This window comes from Pleurodeles waltl, chromosome 5, assembly GCF_031143425.1.
Source record: "Pleurodeles waltl isolate 20211129_DDA chromosome 5, aPleWal1.hap1.20221129, whole genome shotgun sequence".
Lineage (NCBI taxonomy): Eukaryota > Metazoa > Chordata > Amphibia > Caudata > Salamandridae > Pleurodeles > Pleurodeles waltl.
This window is the reverse complement of record NC_090444.1, coordinates 594,041,396-594,057,932: the sequence shown is the minus strand read 5'-3', so window position 1 is coordinate 594,057,932 and position 16,537 is coordinate 594,041,396. Positions and strand designations below refer to the sequence as shown.

Below are 16,537 nucleotides of genomic sequence, written 5' to 3'. Positions count from 1 at the left end.
CCCATACTCTCCCCACCGATCACCCAGGGCAGGGACCTCTGCAAATCAGACAATACCATCGGGTTGAACTTGCCTGAGCCACAGTACAACTGCCATCATAAGTCGGCAGGCCACACTAACCTCAAGTCTGAATTCTTGAGTGGGCTTTAGTTAATTGGGGATGAAGCAGAGGTGAAATTAGCTGGAGATCCTCTGCTGTGCCTGCTCTTTGGAGGCATGGTTTTCAGCAGCCCCACCACATTGTTTCAGAGCCTTGGGGAGACAAGGCAAAAGGGTCAGCATTACCAGATAATAAACCTTCCTGATAGCCCGTGAAAAACATCTTTGATATTGGTTCAAGTGTGGTTAGAAACCAGGGATAAGTCAGAATACATGCCAGCATGCAGTATTTGTCAAATGTACTGACTTTGAAGTAGCTTTGGAGCCCGTGGCACTGCACACTCTACTCCTGAAGTGGACAAGGCAAGGAAAGGTATACCATTTGCTAGTTCTTCCAAAGGGAAGAGTATGTAACGTCGTCTTGTGGGCTTTTTAATTTGCCACCCAAAGTGGTCTATCCTCAATGCCAATGTGTGTTCTTAGTCAGTATGTGTTTTGAGGATACTGACCTCCATTCTGGCCCACACGGACCATAGTCAGGAATCTAAGATCAGAGGCCAAAAGCCAGAGAGAAAGGAGAGGAGTCCTACAATCATGCTGTTCCCTCCCAGAGTTCCATGTGCCCACTTATGTGCAAGGCCTTTTCTCCACGACCCCCTCCACCAAAATTGATCCCCAACTCATCGGATTCCTCTTTGGAAACTGTGGTTCCACTTCCTCTCGCCAAGAAGACCTAGTCTATCGGTTAAGTAATCCAGGCCCATTAGCAGTCAGGTGTGGCTTCCATACAAGGGGGCTACTCCCCCAGCAACAACAGCGGCTAGTCAGGCTAGGTCTCTTCCCAGATACACCAGATCCAGCCATTGACCTTCAGAGATGCAGGACTAATTGAGCTGTGGGTGTCTCATTATGGGAGGCTGCCTTGGTAGATGTTGTCTTTAGGAGGCTGGCTTAGTTTACGGTGTACACTCATGGTGTGGCACCCTATACTGAGTTCAGGCTACCCTTGGTGTTAGTGGATAGCTTTCCAGATAGCAAAAACTCTCTAGGGGAAGCTGAGGCAAACACCTGAAGCTTATCCATGAGGTATGTAAAGCACTTGCAATACCACAATAGTCCAGCAGTAACTCTCTCACAAGAAAGAACCCCACGTGTGGAAAAAACAAAGGATACTTTATTACAGCACTACTACTAAACTAGCATTGGTATATCTCCATTTGGAGATATACACACACAATATATGCTCAAAATTATCAGCAGAGATAGCATAAACATATACTGGGCCCTATGAGGGGGGTCAGACAATATACTAAAAAAGTGGAATGTGAAACAGTGACCCCAACCAAGGTAAGTGTGGTAGTTAGCTAGGGTCTGGGGGGCAGTTAGAAACACCAGAGGTAAGTACAGTAGGTGACCCAAGGTGTAAGGTATTTACTCACCCAAGTGTCCCATAGACTAATGCAGAGAGTAGTGGTTGGAGTTTGTGGAATTCAGGACCCTTCCCAGTGGACCCCGAGGAACCCAGCAGACAAGAGGATGGCTAGAGAGTGCCAAAACCCCAGGATACCCAAAAGACAGGAGTACCTCTCTCTTAAGTCATTGGCTGCCTCGAATTGTCCAGCTGCTGTCACAACCCAGATGTGAAACACCTGCAAAGGTAGGGAACAGAGTATAGCACCCTTGGAGGTGTCCGGGTGGTGCAAGTGGCGATGCCCACCCTCCTGAAGGTGAAGATCCTGCAAGTTGGTGGAAGAAGAAGTCCAGCTGCGGGGTCCAGGAGCTGCAGAAGATCCCAAGAGTGGCCTAAGAGCTGTCCCTCAATGGTTGCTGAACTGCAGGAGGGTTAGTGACCAGCCAGGTCACCAACAAGGACTGGCATACAGGAGCTGATGAAGAGTTTGCAAACTTTTGGGGACCAGCAAATTCAAGGAGTCTCTACCCAGGGGGTGAGTCAGAGCTGGCCCTCAGCATACAGGAAGGCCAACAGAAGTTGATGGAGCCCCCACGAGTGACCGAAAGGTGCCAGTTACAGGGAGTCACAAGGAGGCCTCACTAACACAACAAAACAGAAGTCCCACGTACCAGGAGATGCAGGACAAGGACTGACCTTCACGTTGCAGAGTGCTGGAGGCTGGGACTTCTCGATGCCTGAAGGTCTCCTGGAGAAAGAGTCAACAAGCCAGTTTTGGTGCACACAAGTTCCCATCCAGTGGCAGGAGCAGGGGCCCACAGTCTCCCAAGTTGGTAAGAAGACAAGCAGGACCCAGAGGAGGCCACAGACTCACCACCTGTGTTGCAGGATCTTCAGATGTCTGTGGACAGCAAAACCCACCAGCCTGTCAACATTGTCTATAGATGCCTCCGGATGCAGGGGAGTGACTCCTTCACTCCAAGGGAGATTCCTTTATGCTTCCTGCTGCAAGCAGAGTCCTTGTGACCCTGGGCGATGCACACCTTTGGATGTTGCAGAGTTCCTGCAGAATCTGGAGAAAAAATGTTGCAATGGGAGCCTTCCCTCCAGAAGCAAACTTGTCAGGTTCCAATGAAGACCAGCAGCGGTTCCATAGGCCAGGAGCAGACGATGTCTTGCAAAGAGTTCTTTGGAAAGCCTTGCTCGACGAATCTGACGATTCTCCCAGGAGGGATCCCTTAAGTAACCCTAAAAGGGGGTTGGTCAAGCTCTGCAGTGACCCACCTATCAGAGGGGGTCAGGGACATCACCTAACCAGTCAAATGCTCCCATGGGCCTCTGCTCATCTTATTTCCAAGATGGCAGAATCAAGTGGCCACCTGGCAGAGCTCTGTGCACCTCACCAGGTGGTCACTCTCCTGTCCTTTGTGTGATTTTGCGCCACAGCAGGATCTGGGGGTTCCTGAACTGGTGCAAACCGGATTAAGCAAGGAGGGCACTAAATGTGCCCTTTAAAGCAGTCTGGTGGCGCTCAGAGCCCCCCCCAACCTTTAGACTCCTAATACACAGGGAGAGGTGGTCACACCTCTCCCTTGCAGGAAATCCTTTGTTCTGCTTCTCTGGCCTGAGCCTGGCTCACTAGCAGGAGGTAAGAACAGTGTCTGGGGTCAGCAGCAGCGTGGGTTGGCAGCTAGACCGCGTAAGGCGGCACAGGCAGAACTGGGGGATCCTCTAAGGAACCCCCAGAGTACATGGTACCATGCAACTAACACTGGAATCGATGTACTTGCATGATTCCAACATGTTTGACACCAAACATGCCTAGGTTGAGAGAAGCCATTATGTAGTTGGACCACTCATGTTGACCAGTGTCTACTACATACCTTGAGATGGCTTCCCTGCACTTGCAGTGTATCCTTAGAGACATGCACCCTGCCCTTGGGCTGAAGGGCCTATCAGAGGGGTGACTTATAATGCTTAAGTGCAGTGGTCAGGTTTGGTGGTGAAAAGATGCATGCAGCATTTCACGCAGGCTGCAATGGCAGGCCTGTCACAGTTTGCATGGACTCCTATGGGTAGTAAAATACATGCTGCAGCCCATGGTGGACCCCTGGTGTACCAATGCCCTGGATACCTCAGTACCATATACTAGTGACCTACATGGGGGCACCAGTATGCCAATTGTGGGTGTAAAAGATTATCAGCAACCAAATTTAGGGGAGAGAGCACGACCACTGGGGTCCTGGTTAGCAGGATCCCAGTGAATTACAGTCTAAACACACTGACATCAGGCAAAAAGTTGTGATAACCATGCTAGAAAGATGTGCATAAGATTGGGGTGTTATATTGTGTACTTTATCCATCTTACTAACAATGCCATTACAACGTTTTGTTGTAGTGCTCAAGTTCTTTTGCTTTGCAGTGTGCAAGCTTAAAAAGAAAGCATATAACTGTGTATACAATTGCATAAGTGGAAGGAGAGAATACTTCAACAAAAGGGAATCAATTCTTTCTTGTTTACATTCCTTAAACCCTCAATAGTTTGACACTAATCAACGTTTCTCCCCTGTTGGCAGTAAGCATTATGTCAATGGGTTTTCAGTAGGACCATTGTTACTTAACGAGTATCTGAAAATATAATTAAAAAACTAAAATTGTTACTTAGAGGATCAAATGGAATTAATTTCCTGACACAGCCTCTGGGCAAACTAGAGATAAAAAAAAATAGCTGCCAAAGGGAAATCAATTGCTCAAAGATGCAGTGGTATACCTTCAAATAGTTAAAAAGTAAGGGCAGAGGTCACATCATTTCTCCCTGTCACAAAGGATCAAGTCCGATGTCATCAATCAAATTGTACAGGTTAGAACTGAAAAAAGGTTGTGCATTAAACTGATCAATTATCCTTTTCCAGAAATGATAGAATACATTTTGCAGTTATTATAAATCATATTTTTAACAAGAACACCATAGCATTTCAGATGAAAAGCATATAAAATATATCATCCAAGATGCTTCCCCTAAAGAAAATATATTTTACTTTCAGAGAATGCACTGTGAGTAGACAAATAGACCATGCACCAAATAGTAAAGAATACTTTCTCTAATGCTGCTGTAAGCAAACATCACATTTTGAGAATCTTTTTCTGATTTTAGAAATCAAAAAAATGGTCCATCCAGATACTAGTAGGGGGGCAGCACCACAGATGACCACAGATAGCTTTTTATTGATAGGACAGAGCGGAGGAAGAGAGAGGAAGAGGACAGTATGTGCTGGACAAGCAGCAGACCCTGCACCAATATTAGCAGAGACAGTATTCACAGCAAAAATGGCACCATTAATAAATATTTCTAGAAATACCCTTTCAACAGAGGATATTCATCTTCTCAGCAAAGATCTAGCCTTTGCTCTAAAAGTAAAAACAGACATCTTCAAACTACTAAAAAACGGGTGTTTTGGCCTTTTTAAAGGACGATTAGACCACTTTTTAAGGACATCCCTGCACAGGCACTAAAAATACCATTGGCTTAAAACACTATCACATTTTATTCCTCTTCCACACCTGATTACTCTGACTTTCCTCATACTTAATGAGATCATTAAGCTGAAAACACAAGACCAAGAAATCCCATATAACATCATCAGGCAGGAAAGAGTGACCCCAAATAATCCCAAACACAACAAAAGTGTCACCGTCAAGAATGAAGACAAAGGAGATGGAACTGGGATACAATATACTGATGGATGTTTTTGAAAAGTGCATCATTGTAGGAGGCTGGCCTGGTTTGTAGTGGGTACCTTGGGAACTTACACCTTACACCAGGTCCAGTTATCCCTTGTTAGTGAATGTAGTAGTGTTCTAGCAGCTTAGGCTGATGAGGTAGCTATAGCAGAGCAGCTTAGGCTGATCTAGGAGACATGCAAAGCTCATGCAATACCACTTATAGTTACACAGTTCTTATACACAAGTAAAGACAGTACTCAGTTTTACCAAAAATAAAGGCATTTATTTGGGTGACACAGTACCAAAAATATCTTAGAGACAATACTCCTTCTGGAGGTAAGTATTATACACAATATATACACTAGACACCAAAATTAGACAAGTAGATAGTCATAGAACAATGCAAACAGTAGGAAATCCTATAGAATGCAATGAGAGAAAATTGGTCTAGGGGCAACACAAACCATGTACTAAAAAAAAGTGGAATGTGAGTCACGAATTCCCCCCTAGACAAGTGTAGTGTGTGCAGAATCGCTGGAAGAGTAAGAATACAGTAAAGGTAAGTAAATTACCCCACCCCAGAGCCCAGAAAAGCAGAAGTAAAGTACTGCAAGTTTCCTTAGGACACACTACCCCTTGTTTTTGGGATTTTGCAGCAACTAACCAAGTCTGCAAAGAACAACTGCTGGATTATTGGACCTGAAGACCTGCAAAAGAATGGGACCAAGTCCAGAAGTTGAAAGAAGTTCCAGGAAGGACAGGAGCCCCTGACAACCCAGAAGAGGGTGCAAAAGAAGAGTCCCCGGTTAGTTGAAGACTGCAGAAATGCACCCTAGGAAGATGCCAGCAGGTTCCTGCATGATGCAAAAGATGTCCCACGACGTGAAGATCGTTGCAGACGAAATTTCATGTTGGAAGGCGCCAACAAGCCTTGGCTACGGCAAAAGTGCGTTTTTCATCAAAATGGCGCTGGATGGTCCCAGGAGGGACCTGGGGGCCTCAACTCTGTGTGAAGAGGAAGAGGGGGCTCTAAGCACTTTAGAGAGCCCTCAGTGTAGGAGGCTGGCCTGGCGTATAGTGGGTACCTGATGGTACTTACACCTTGTGCCAGGTCCAGTTTCCCTTATTAGTAGATTAGTAGTGCTCTATCAGCTTAGGCTGATAGAGGTAGCTATAGCAGAGCAGCTTAGGCTGAACTAGGAGACATGCAAAGCTCCTACTATACCACTTATATCATATAGGTACTATATCATAAGAAAGTCAATACTCAAAGTTACTAAAAATAAAGGTACTTTATTTTAGTGACAATGTGCCAAAAATATCTCAGAGGATATACTCCCTTAAGAGGTAAGTAAAATACACAAAATATACACACAAACCAAAATCAGGTAAGTAAAACAGTCAGAAAATAGTGCAAACACTGTAGAATACAATAGGATGCAATAGGACTAGGGGCAACACAAACCATATACTAAGAAAGTTGAAGGTGAACCACGAGTAGACCCCTAAGCTAATGTAGTGTGTAGACGGTTGCTGGGAGTGTAAGAAAACACTAAGGGTGTCCAAGATACCCCACCCCAAGACCCTGGAAAGTAGGAGTAAAGTATTACTATTTCCCCAGAAACACACTAAAGTCGTTATAAAGGATTTTGCAAAGACCACAACAGACTGCAAAGCACTGAAGATGGATTCCTGGACCTGAGGACCTGCAAAGGAAGGGGACCAAGTCCAAGAGTCATGAAAGTGTCCAGGGGGGGCAGGAGCCCACTAAACCCCGGTTGAAAGTGCGAAATGGCTGCCTCCGGATGGAAGAAGGTGAAGATTCTGCAACAACGAAAGATGCTAGGAACTTCTCCTTCATGCAGAAGATGTCCCATGGAGTGCTGGAGGATGCAGAGTTGTTTCCTTGTCAAAATACCGCAAACAAGCCTTCCTAGCTGCAAGAGTGGCGGTTGAAGTAAAAGGGTGCTGCCCGGGCCCAGGAAGGACCAGGATGTCACCACTTGGGAGAGGAGACAGAGGGGGCCCTCTGTAGCGTAGAGAGCCCACGCACAAAAAGGTGGTGCCTGCAGAAGTCCTTGAACACGGGTTCAAGAAGTCTGAACACGCCGGTCGTCTCAGCACTACAAAAGAGGGTCCCACGAAGCCGGAGATCAACTCAGGTAGCTGAACATCGCAGGACAGAATGCTGGGGACCTAAGCTTGGCTGTGCATGAAGGATTTAGTGGAAATTTGCACAGAAGCCCTTGTAGCTGCAGTTCACGCGGTGCTCAGGATTACTGTCTGGAGAGGGGAGGCAAGGATTTACCTCCTCCAAATTTGGACAGTTGGACCACTGGACAGTCCGTGTAACTTGGGTCCACCACCTGTGTTCCAGGAGCCACGCTCATCAGGATGAGAGGGGTCCCAGAGTGCCGGTGACGCTGAAGTTCGGTGCCTGCTGAAGCAGGGGGAAGATTCTGTCAACCCACAGGAGATTTCTTTGTGGCTTCTGGTGCAGGATGAAGGCAGGCAGCCCCCAAAGCATGCACCACCAGGAAAAAGTTGAGAAAGGCGTCAGGATTAGGTGCTACAATGTCACTGGTAGTCTTCTTGCTACTTTGTTGCAGTTTTGCAGGCAGCGGTCGATCCTTGGCAGAAGTCAAAGAGAGAGGTGCAGAGGAACTCTGGTGAATTCTTGCAAGTCTTTATCTGAGGAAAAGCCCACTGCAGAGACCCTACATAGCCCTCAGAGGAGGATTGGCCACCTAGTCAGGTAAGCACCTATCAGGAGGGGTCTCTGACATCACCTGCTGGCACTGGCCACTCAGAGGCCTCCAGAGTGCCCTCACACCTCTGGGTCCAAGATGGCAGAAGTCTGGGACACACTGGAGGAGCTCTGGGCACCGCCCCTGGGATGGTGATGGACATGGGAGTGGTCACTCCCGTTTCCTTTGTCCAGTTTCGTGCCAGAGCAGGGACTGGGGGTTCCCTGAACCAGTGTACACTGGCTTATGCAAGGAGGGCACCACCTGTGCCCTTCAAAGCATTTCCAGAGGCTGGGAGAGGCTACCCCTTCCCAGCCTTTGACACCTATTTCCAAAGGGAGAGGAAATTCTTTGTTCTGCCTTCCTGGGACTGGGCTGCCCAGACCCCAGGAGGGCATAACCCTGTCTGTGAGGTGGCAGCAGCTGTAGCTGCAGTGCAAGCCTTAGAGAGCTGGTTTGGCAGAACTGGGGGTCCATGGTGGAGCCCCCAGGATGCATGGAATTGGCTCCCCAATACCAGATTTGGAATGGGGGGACAATTCCATGATTTTAGACAGGTTACATAGCCATATTCGGAGTTACCATTGTGAAGCTACATATAGGTATAGACCTATATGTAGTGCATGCATGTAAAGGCGTTCCCGCACTCACAAAGTCTGGGGAAATGGCCCTGATCTATGTGGGGTACCTTTGCTAGTGCAAGGGTGCCCTCATGTAGGAAAGTACCATCTTGCCTGGCATGTTACCCCCATTTTTCACTGTATATATGTTGTTTTAGTTGTATGTGTCACTGGGACCCTGTTCACCAGGGCCCCAATGCTCATAAGTGTGCCTGAATGTGTTACCTGTGTAGTGACTAACTGTCTCACTGAGGCTCTGCTAATCAGAACCTCAGTGGTTATGCTCTCTCATTTCTTTTAAATTGTCACTGACAGGCTAGTGACCAATTTTACCAATTGACATTGGCTTACTGGAACACCCTTATAATTCCCTAGTATATGGTACTGAGGTACCCAGGGTATTGGGGTTCCAGGAGATCCCTATGGGCTGCAGCATTTCTTTTGCCACCCATAGGGAGCTCTGACAATTCTTACACAGGCCTGCCACTGCAGCCTGAGTGAAATAACGCACATGTTATTTCACAGCCATTTTACACTGCACTTAAGTAACTTATAAGTCACCTATATGTCTAACCTTTACCTGGTAAAGGTTAGGTGCAAAGTTACTTAGTGTGAGGGCACCCTGGCACTAGCCAAGGTGCCCCCACATTGTTCAGGGCCAATTCCCCGGACTTTGTGAGTGCGGGGACACCATTACACGCGTGCACTACATATAGGTCACTACCTATATGTAGCTTCACAATGGTAACTCCGAATATGGCCATGTAACATGTCTATGATCATGGAATTGCCCCCTCTATACCATCCTGGCATAGTTGGCACAATCCCATGATCCCAGTGGTCTGTAGCACAGACCCTGGTACTGCCAAACTGCCCTTCCTGGGGTTTCACTGCAGCTGCTGCTGCTGCCAACCCCTCAGACAGGCAGCTGCCCTCCTGGGGTCCAGCCAGGCCTGGCCCAGGATGGCAGAACAAAGGACTTCCTCTGAGAGAGGGTGTGACACCCTCTCCCTTTGGAAAATGGTGTGAAGACAGGGGAGGAGTAGCCTCCCCCAGCCTCTGGAAATGCTTTCTTGGGCACAGATGTGCCCAATTCTGCATAAGCCAGTCTACACCGGTTCAGGGACCCCTTAGCCCTGCTCTGGCACAAAACTGGACAAAGGAAAGGGGAGTGACCACTCCCCCGACCTGTACCTCCCCTGGGAGGTGCCCAGAGCTCCTCCAGTGTGCTCCAGACCTCTGCCATTTTGGAAACAGAGGTGCTGCTGGCACACTGGACTGCTCTGAGTGGCCAGTGCCACCAGGTGACGTCAGAGACTCCTTGTGATAGGCTCCTTCAGGTGTTGCTAGCCTATCCTCTCTCCTAAGTAGCCAAACCCTCTTTTCTGGCTATTTAGGGTCTCTGTCTCTTGGGATTCCTTAGATAACGAATGCAAGAGCTCAGCCGAGTTCCTCTGCATCTCTCTCTTCACCTTCTGCCAAGGAATCGACTGCTGACCGCGCTGGAAGCCTGCAAAACTGCAACATAGTAGCAAAGACAACTACTGCAACTCTGTAACGCTGATCCTGCCGCCTTCTCGACTGTTTTCCTAGTGGTGCATGCTGTGGGGGTAGTCTGCCTCCTCTCTGCACTAGAAGCTCCGAAGAAATCTCCCGTGGGTCGACGGAATCTTCCCCCTGCAACCGCAGGCACCAAAAAGCTGCATTACCGGTCCCTTGGGTCTCCTCTCAGCACGACGAGCGAGGTCCCTCGAATCCAGCAACTCTGTCCAAGTGGCCCCCACAGTCCAGTGACTCTTCAGTCCAAGTTGGGTGGGGGTAAGTCCTTGCCTCACCTCGCTAGACTGCATTGCTGGGAACCGCGACTTTTGCAGCTACTCCGGCCTCCGTGCACTTCCGGCGGAAATCCTTTGTGCACAGTCCAGCCTGGGTCCACGGCACTCTAACCTGCATTGCACGACCTCCTAAGTTGTTCTCCGGCGACGTGGGACTTCTTTGTGCGACTTCGGGTGAGCACTGTTTCACGCATCCTCGTAGTGCCTGTTTCTGGCACTTCTCCGGGTGCTACCTGCTGCTGAGAGGGCTCCTTGTCTTGCTCGCCGTCCCCTCTCTCTCCTGGTCCAATTTGTGACCTCCTGGTCCCTCCAGGGCCACAGCAGCGTCCAAAAACGCTAACCGCACGATTTGCAGCTAGCAAGGCTTGTTGGCGTTTTTTCGGCGGGAAAACACTTCTGCACGACTCTCCACGGCGAGAGGGATCCGTCCACCAAAGGGGAAGTCTCTAGCCCTTTTCGTTCCTGCAGAAACCGCAGCTTCTTCTGTCCAGTAGAAGCTTCTTTGCACCTGCAGCTGGCATTTCCTGGGCATCTGCCCATCTCCGACTTGCTTGTGACTTTTGGACTTGGTCCCCTTGTTCCACAGGTACCCTAGATTGGAAATCCACAGTTGTTGCATTGTTGGTTTGTGTCTTTCCTGCATTATTCCTCTAACACGACTTCTTTGTCCTTAGGGGAACTTTAGTGCACTTTGTACTCACTTTTCAGGGTCTTGGGGAGGGTTATTTTTCTAACTCTCACTATTTTCTAATAGTCCCAGCGACCCTCTACAAGGTCACATAGGTTTGGGGTCCATTCGTGGTTCGCATTCCACTTTTGGAGTATATGGTTTGTGTTGCCCCTATCCCTATGTTTCCCCATTGCATCCTATTATAACTATACATTGTTTGCACTGTTTTCTAAGACTATACTGCATATTTTTGCTATTGTGTATATATATCTTGTGTATATTTCCTATCCTCTCACTGAGGGTACACTCTAAGATACTTTGGCATATTGTCATAAAAATAAAGTACCTTTATTTTTAGTATAACTGTGTATTGTGTTTTCTTATGATATTGTGCATATGACACTAAGTGGTACTGTAGTAGCTTCACACGTCTCCTAGTTCAGCCTAAGCTGCTCTGCTAAGCTACCATTATCTATCAGCCTAAGCTGCTAGACACCCTGTACACTAATAAGGGATAACTGGGCCTGGTGCAAGGTGGAAGTACCCCTTGGTACTCACTACAAGCCAGTCCAGCCTCCTACACCTCACACTTAGTAACTTTGCACCTAACCTTCAGCAAGTGAAGGTTGGACATATAGGTGACTTATAAGTTACTTAAGTGTAGTAAAAATGGCTGTGAAATAGTGTGTGCACTATTTCACGAAGGCTGCAGTGGCAGTCCTGTGAAATTCTGCAGCCAATATGGATCTCCTGGAACCCCAATGCCCTGGGTACGGAGGTACCACATACTAGGGACTTATAAGGGGGGTCCAGTATGCCAATTGAAATTGGTAAATGTAGTCACTGGCCTACAGTGACAAATTTAAAAGCAGAGAGAGCATACGCACTCAGGTTCTGATTAGCAGAGCCTCAGTGACACAGTTAGGCATTACACAGGCATACACATTAGGCCACACACTATGAGCACTGTGGTCCTGGCTAGCAGGATCCCAGTGAGACAGGCAAAACACACTGACATATAGGTTTTTATCTATGAGCACTGGGGTCCTGGCTACCAGGATCCCAGTGAGACAGTAAAAACTCACTGACACACACTCACAAACAAGCCAAAAGTGGGGGTAAACATGCTAGAAAGAGGCTACTTTCCTACAATCATCAACTCACAAACCTCAAACATTACAAGAAATTTACAGCAGCTCCTCCATCTACGGTGGTTATTCCTTGGGTTCATAAAGAAGAAAGACCACAAATATCAAAATAATAACATTTCCAGAATCTCTGCAGCATACAAATTGCCAAAAATATTGCCGAAATATGTAAGGATATAAAAAATCCCCCTAATGCACAATCATGTCCGAGTGTGGCTTTGTACATCAGCCCTTTGTGAAAAACAAATAGTTTTATCAATAATTATGTGTGAAGGACTGTTCTAACTTCATAAGTATAATGGAGGACGTTGCTTTTGACTCCAAAAATGAATTTCTTGTAATTTCTGGATATTGAGTACTTAAAGAAACAAATATACTCTAAGCAAAAGCAGTTTAGATTATCTGGGTTATTCAGGGCAGGCACCCCTGCCCTAAGTAAGTTAATACAGATTTTATTGTCACTCTAACTCAAAGATATTTTACATTGCTTGAAGAGTATTATTCGCAGACAAAATGCACTTCAGTAGGACTGTGTTTTTGTTTTCAGTGTAGTGAACGTCTTTGTAGTCTATTTGAAAAATGAGCAGATTTATCCGGAGACTACCCTATTTATCTCGAACATAATGATGTGGCAATGCAATCTATATTAAATTTGAAATGACAGGAACAGAAGATCATCTTGAGTCCTCCATCTATTTGCTTGCTAATCTGGGTAAAGATGTCAAGTTACCTGAGCACCAGTAGAGAAGACAACATGATTTCCAAAGCCCTCAGACATCAGAGTGTTTTTTATGTCTTTCCATTTGACTAGCTGTCCACAGAGCAGGTTTCTGAGTTTAGTATGCAATGGCAAGTAAAGCTTATTTATTTTCAGCAACTATGGCAATTGAGTGTCAAGTCATCTTACGTGCCAGCCTGTCTGCAGTTCTGTGTGTCTGGTGGTAAGGAATCCAGAGCAAAAATGAAATGGACAGCATATAAATGTTGCTACATTTGGATCTCAATTCCTATGATTAAAGCATATTTAAATTCATTGTTCTATAGACAAATCATACATTGTGGCAAGTATTTTTTTTTAAATGATCACTACACATCCATAACATCATATGTTTAAATATAGAGTGAGAGTATTCTAACCTAATTATGTCTGAAAAGTTAAAATCTATGTACTTAATTTGAAATTTATGAGTATAGTTTTGCTATTTCAAGCTGCAACATTTTCTTTAAGTTTGGTGACCAGCCCACTCATATTAATCCAATGTCTACATGCAGTATGTGACAATATATAACATAGAGAGCATTGGATTAGATAATGTGTTCAGTTCATCTGATGGTGCTAGTAGAGTGCTTCATATGTGTCAGTTTTCTGTTGCCTTGTTATTTTAAAAATAACTTTATGTGTATCATTTCAAAATAATTCCATTTGAATCTCCTAGTTAAATAACAATACATTATTTATTTTATTGTTAACAGTTGATGGAACCCTTGGTGACAGAACAACAAAAAGAAAAAAGGAAGATGGATATTCTCTAAAATGTACTGAAAAAACATCTTACCAACATTCACCAGGAAAAACCAAGATTAAGGTCCTGCAAATTGCTGAAAGTGGAAGGTACTCTAAGTGCCAACTGTGGTCAGAAACTAAGCAAGAGCAATTGGTAGAGAAAACAACACAATGTGCAAGTGTTTACAATAAAATATCAAGTGTTAATTTGCACCCTGGAACCTCCACACTAAGAAAGTTGGCAACATACGAGTCAGCGAATAATCTGAGAAACACACCGCTTCCTATAAGTCAACAAAACCCACAGCGGAGTGGGAGAGTATATACTTGCACTGAATGTCAGAAAATCTTCTATCAGAAGGGACATTATACTGCACACAGGAGAACACATACTGGCGAGAGACCTTATCAATGTACTGAATGTGGAAAAAAGTTTTGTCAAAAAAACAACCTTACCCGACATTATAGAATTCACACAGGCTTCAGGCCTCATCAATGTCCTGAATGTGAGAAAAGCTTCAGTCGCAGAGGAACCCTTATTATACACCAAAGAAAACACACAGGGGAGAGGCCTTATCAATGCACCAAGTGCAACAAAACTTTCTGCCAAAGAATCACCCTGCTTAGACACCAGAGAACTCATGCTCTTGAACAGGATTACATAAATATGTGACCCAACTTGGTGAAGCTTCTCTTTTGAAAGAACAGTAAAATAAGTGGGGAACTGATGGTAGAATGGAAATAAGGTGTTTCTGCAACATGAAGTGACTCAAGGAACAGTTTCATGCCCTTCATAACACAAATGGTTACAGGAAATCCACCTAGGAGCTGAAACCCTTGAGATCATATATACCCAGTTAATGCACTAAATACAACACTTCATTAGGAATGAGTATTTTGTTAAACATGGGAAAATATAGTAAACGAGTGTGATGTCTACAAAGGGGAATGCAGAAAGGAGCTATCTTGTGCAAAATGCTTCTTCTTAAATAATGCTTGCTTTTAGTATCTGAAATGGTAATGGCCAATTATATAATACTGGTTTGATATCGTAATATCAAGGACAGAAATAAAGACTTTGATAAACATCAATTCCACAGTGCGACTGTGACTATATCATCATGGTAAGTAGAGATAAACAATTCTAAACCAACATCTGCTTACCTTGATAACCTAGTGATAGTCGATATTATGGAACTGATATTAGTGCAGGTTGATAGTAATAACTCGATATAGTGACTCTTTACTCATAATTCAACATGATTAAAAATGGTGGTAAATTACTCTGGTAGCATGTATGCAGAAGAAGAAATGAAAATGCAAGAGACAAAAACCAAGCAAGATACCATATAGTTGTCCTTTATGCATAAGGAAGTTGCAGAAGTGAAAAAGCAATACATAGGACAGTTGGTGTATATACTCTCTGAGCCACTACCTATTTGGTTCCTTCGTGCCAGTACAATGCATTACGTCTGTCTGCCACTGAGGGTCCTAGGAGGTCAAATGCTAAACAGTTTTGAAAAACACCATGGGGTTATTTGTTGTTTGCTTTCCCTTACATAGATGTATTAACAAATTTTATTAAAGTGCATATCAGCTACATTAGTTGTCATCACCATTTCTGCAAGTCTCATTTTTTATGAGACTAAATGCTCTACTCACCAGGCATTTGCTAGAGGGCAACAGAACAATTACCTTTCGTAAGAAAAATAACACCAAGAATCAGACATGCCAGTGATTTGCAGAAATGGATGCTACCAATTTTTGAGCACGTGTGAGTGGTAAGAGGGAAGAAAATGTAGCTTCCACTAAAAAAAACAATAAATGTATGCATTGGTATTCTGATACATTAATAATTAATCTGTCAGATAAAGAACTCAGAAGAGGCACAATTTATTTGATGTTTTCTGCTCACATAAATTCAGAGAGGGCCAAGAAAAAAAGGGGGTTCCAAACCACATTTTACCCATTCATTTTTCCATAGGGATTTTGAACAGCAACAATGCAAAAAATACTGGATGGAATTACACCATATTTGGCAGGAGGTTAGGTCCTGGTCAAGAAAGAGTGCTTTTTTGTTTTGGTGTAAATCCGTTCAGTAGTTTTTGAGAAATTAAGGCGAAACGTTTTTTGTATACCTAGGGACGTGAAGGATTCACGACCCCTAACGATCTCATGCTGAGATCTGATTGGCTAATAACACTTCAACAACAGAAGCTGTTAAAGTGTTGTCAGCCATCTTGGTACTCTACTTCAGCCAAGTCCCAAAATAAAAGTAAAAAAACAAAACAAAAGGAGCCAGGGTACGAACACCCTGACCCCTTAGTTCTGGTGGTAGGCTCCCAAAGGGACCCCCAGGGCTAAAAAGCATTCTTTTTTAATTCTACGTGTGGAGACGTAGTGGATCCGTGAGCCCGCTTCTAACATTTTTAAAAAGTGATGTCACTGACCATGTCATGAGTGATGTAATATGTGAGGTCATAAGCAGTGCATTACGGGAGCGCCAGTTATAGTCAACTCAGGTAACTATAACTGCTAAATTTCTACGGTTTTGTACGAGTAAATTCAGAACCTAACTATAACGTCCATGTAACCTTTGGTTTTTCAATGATATATTATATATATATATGTTCAATGGCATGTGTAGCTGCAGATACACATGCTGTGCACATCCCGCCATCTAGTGTTGGGCTCGGAGTGTTACAAGTTGTTTTTCTTCGAAGAAGTCTTTTTCGAGTCACGAGCTCGAGGGACTCCTCCCCTTTCAGCTCCATTGCGCA

General features: G+C 45.0%; 1 protein-coding gene across 3 annotated transcripts in view; it reads left to right on the top strand.

The window, feature by feature from the left end:
- The window catches only part of LOC138295848 (zinc finger protein 25-like), a 101,826-nt gene extending 86,467 nt beyond the window's left edge, over positions 1-15,359 (top strand). For 2 of the 3 annotated variants that reach the window (XM_069234427.1, XM_069234426.1), the window contains exon 7: positions 13,727-15,359. In XM_069234427.1, coding sequence (XP_069090528.1) covers positions 13,727-14,430 — 704 coding nt within the window. In that variant the 3' untranslated portion in view covers positions 14,431-15,359. The remainder of the gene's footprint in view (positions 1-13,726) is intronic. The other variant, XM_069234428.1, reaches the window with a different exon arrangement.
- The last annotated feature ends 1,178 nt before the right edge of the window (positions 15,360-16,537 follow it).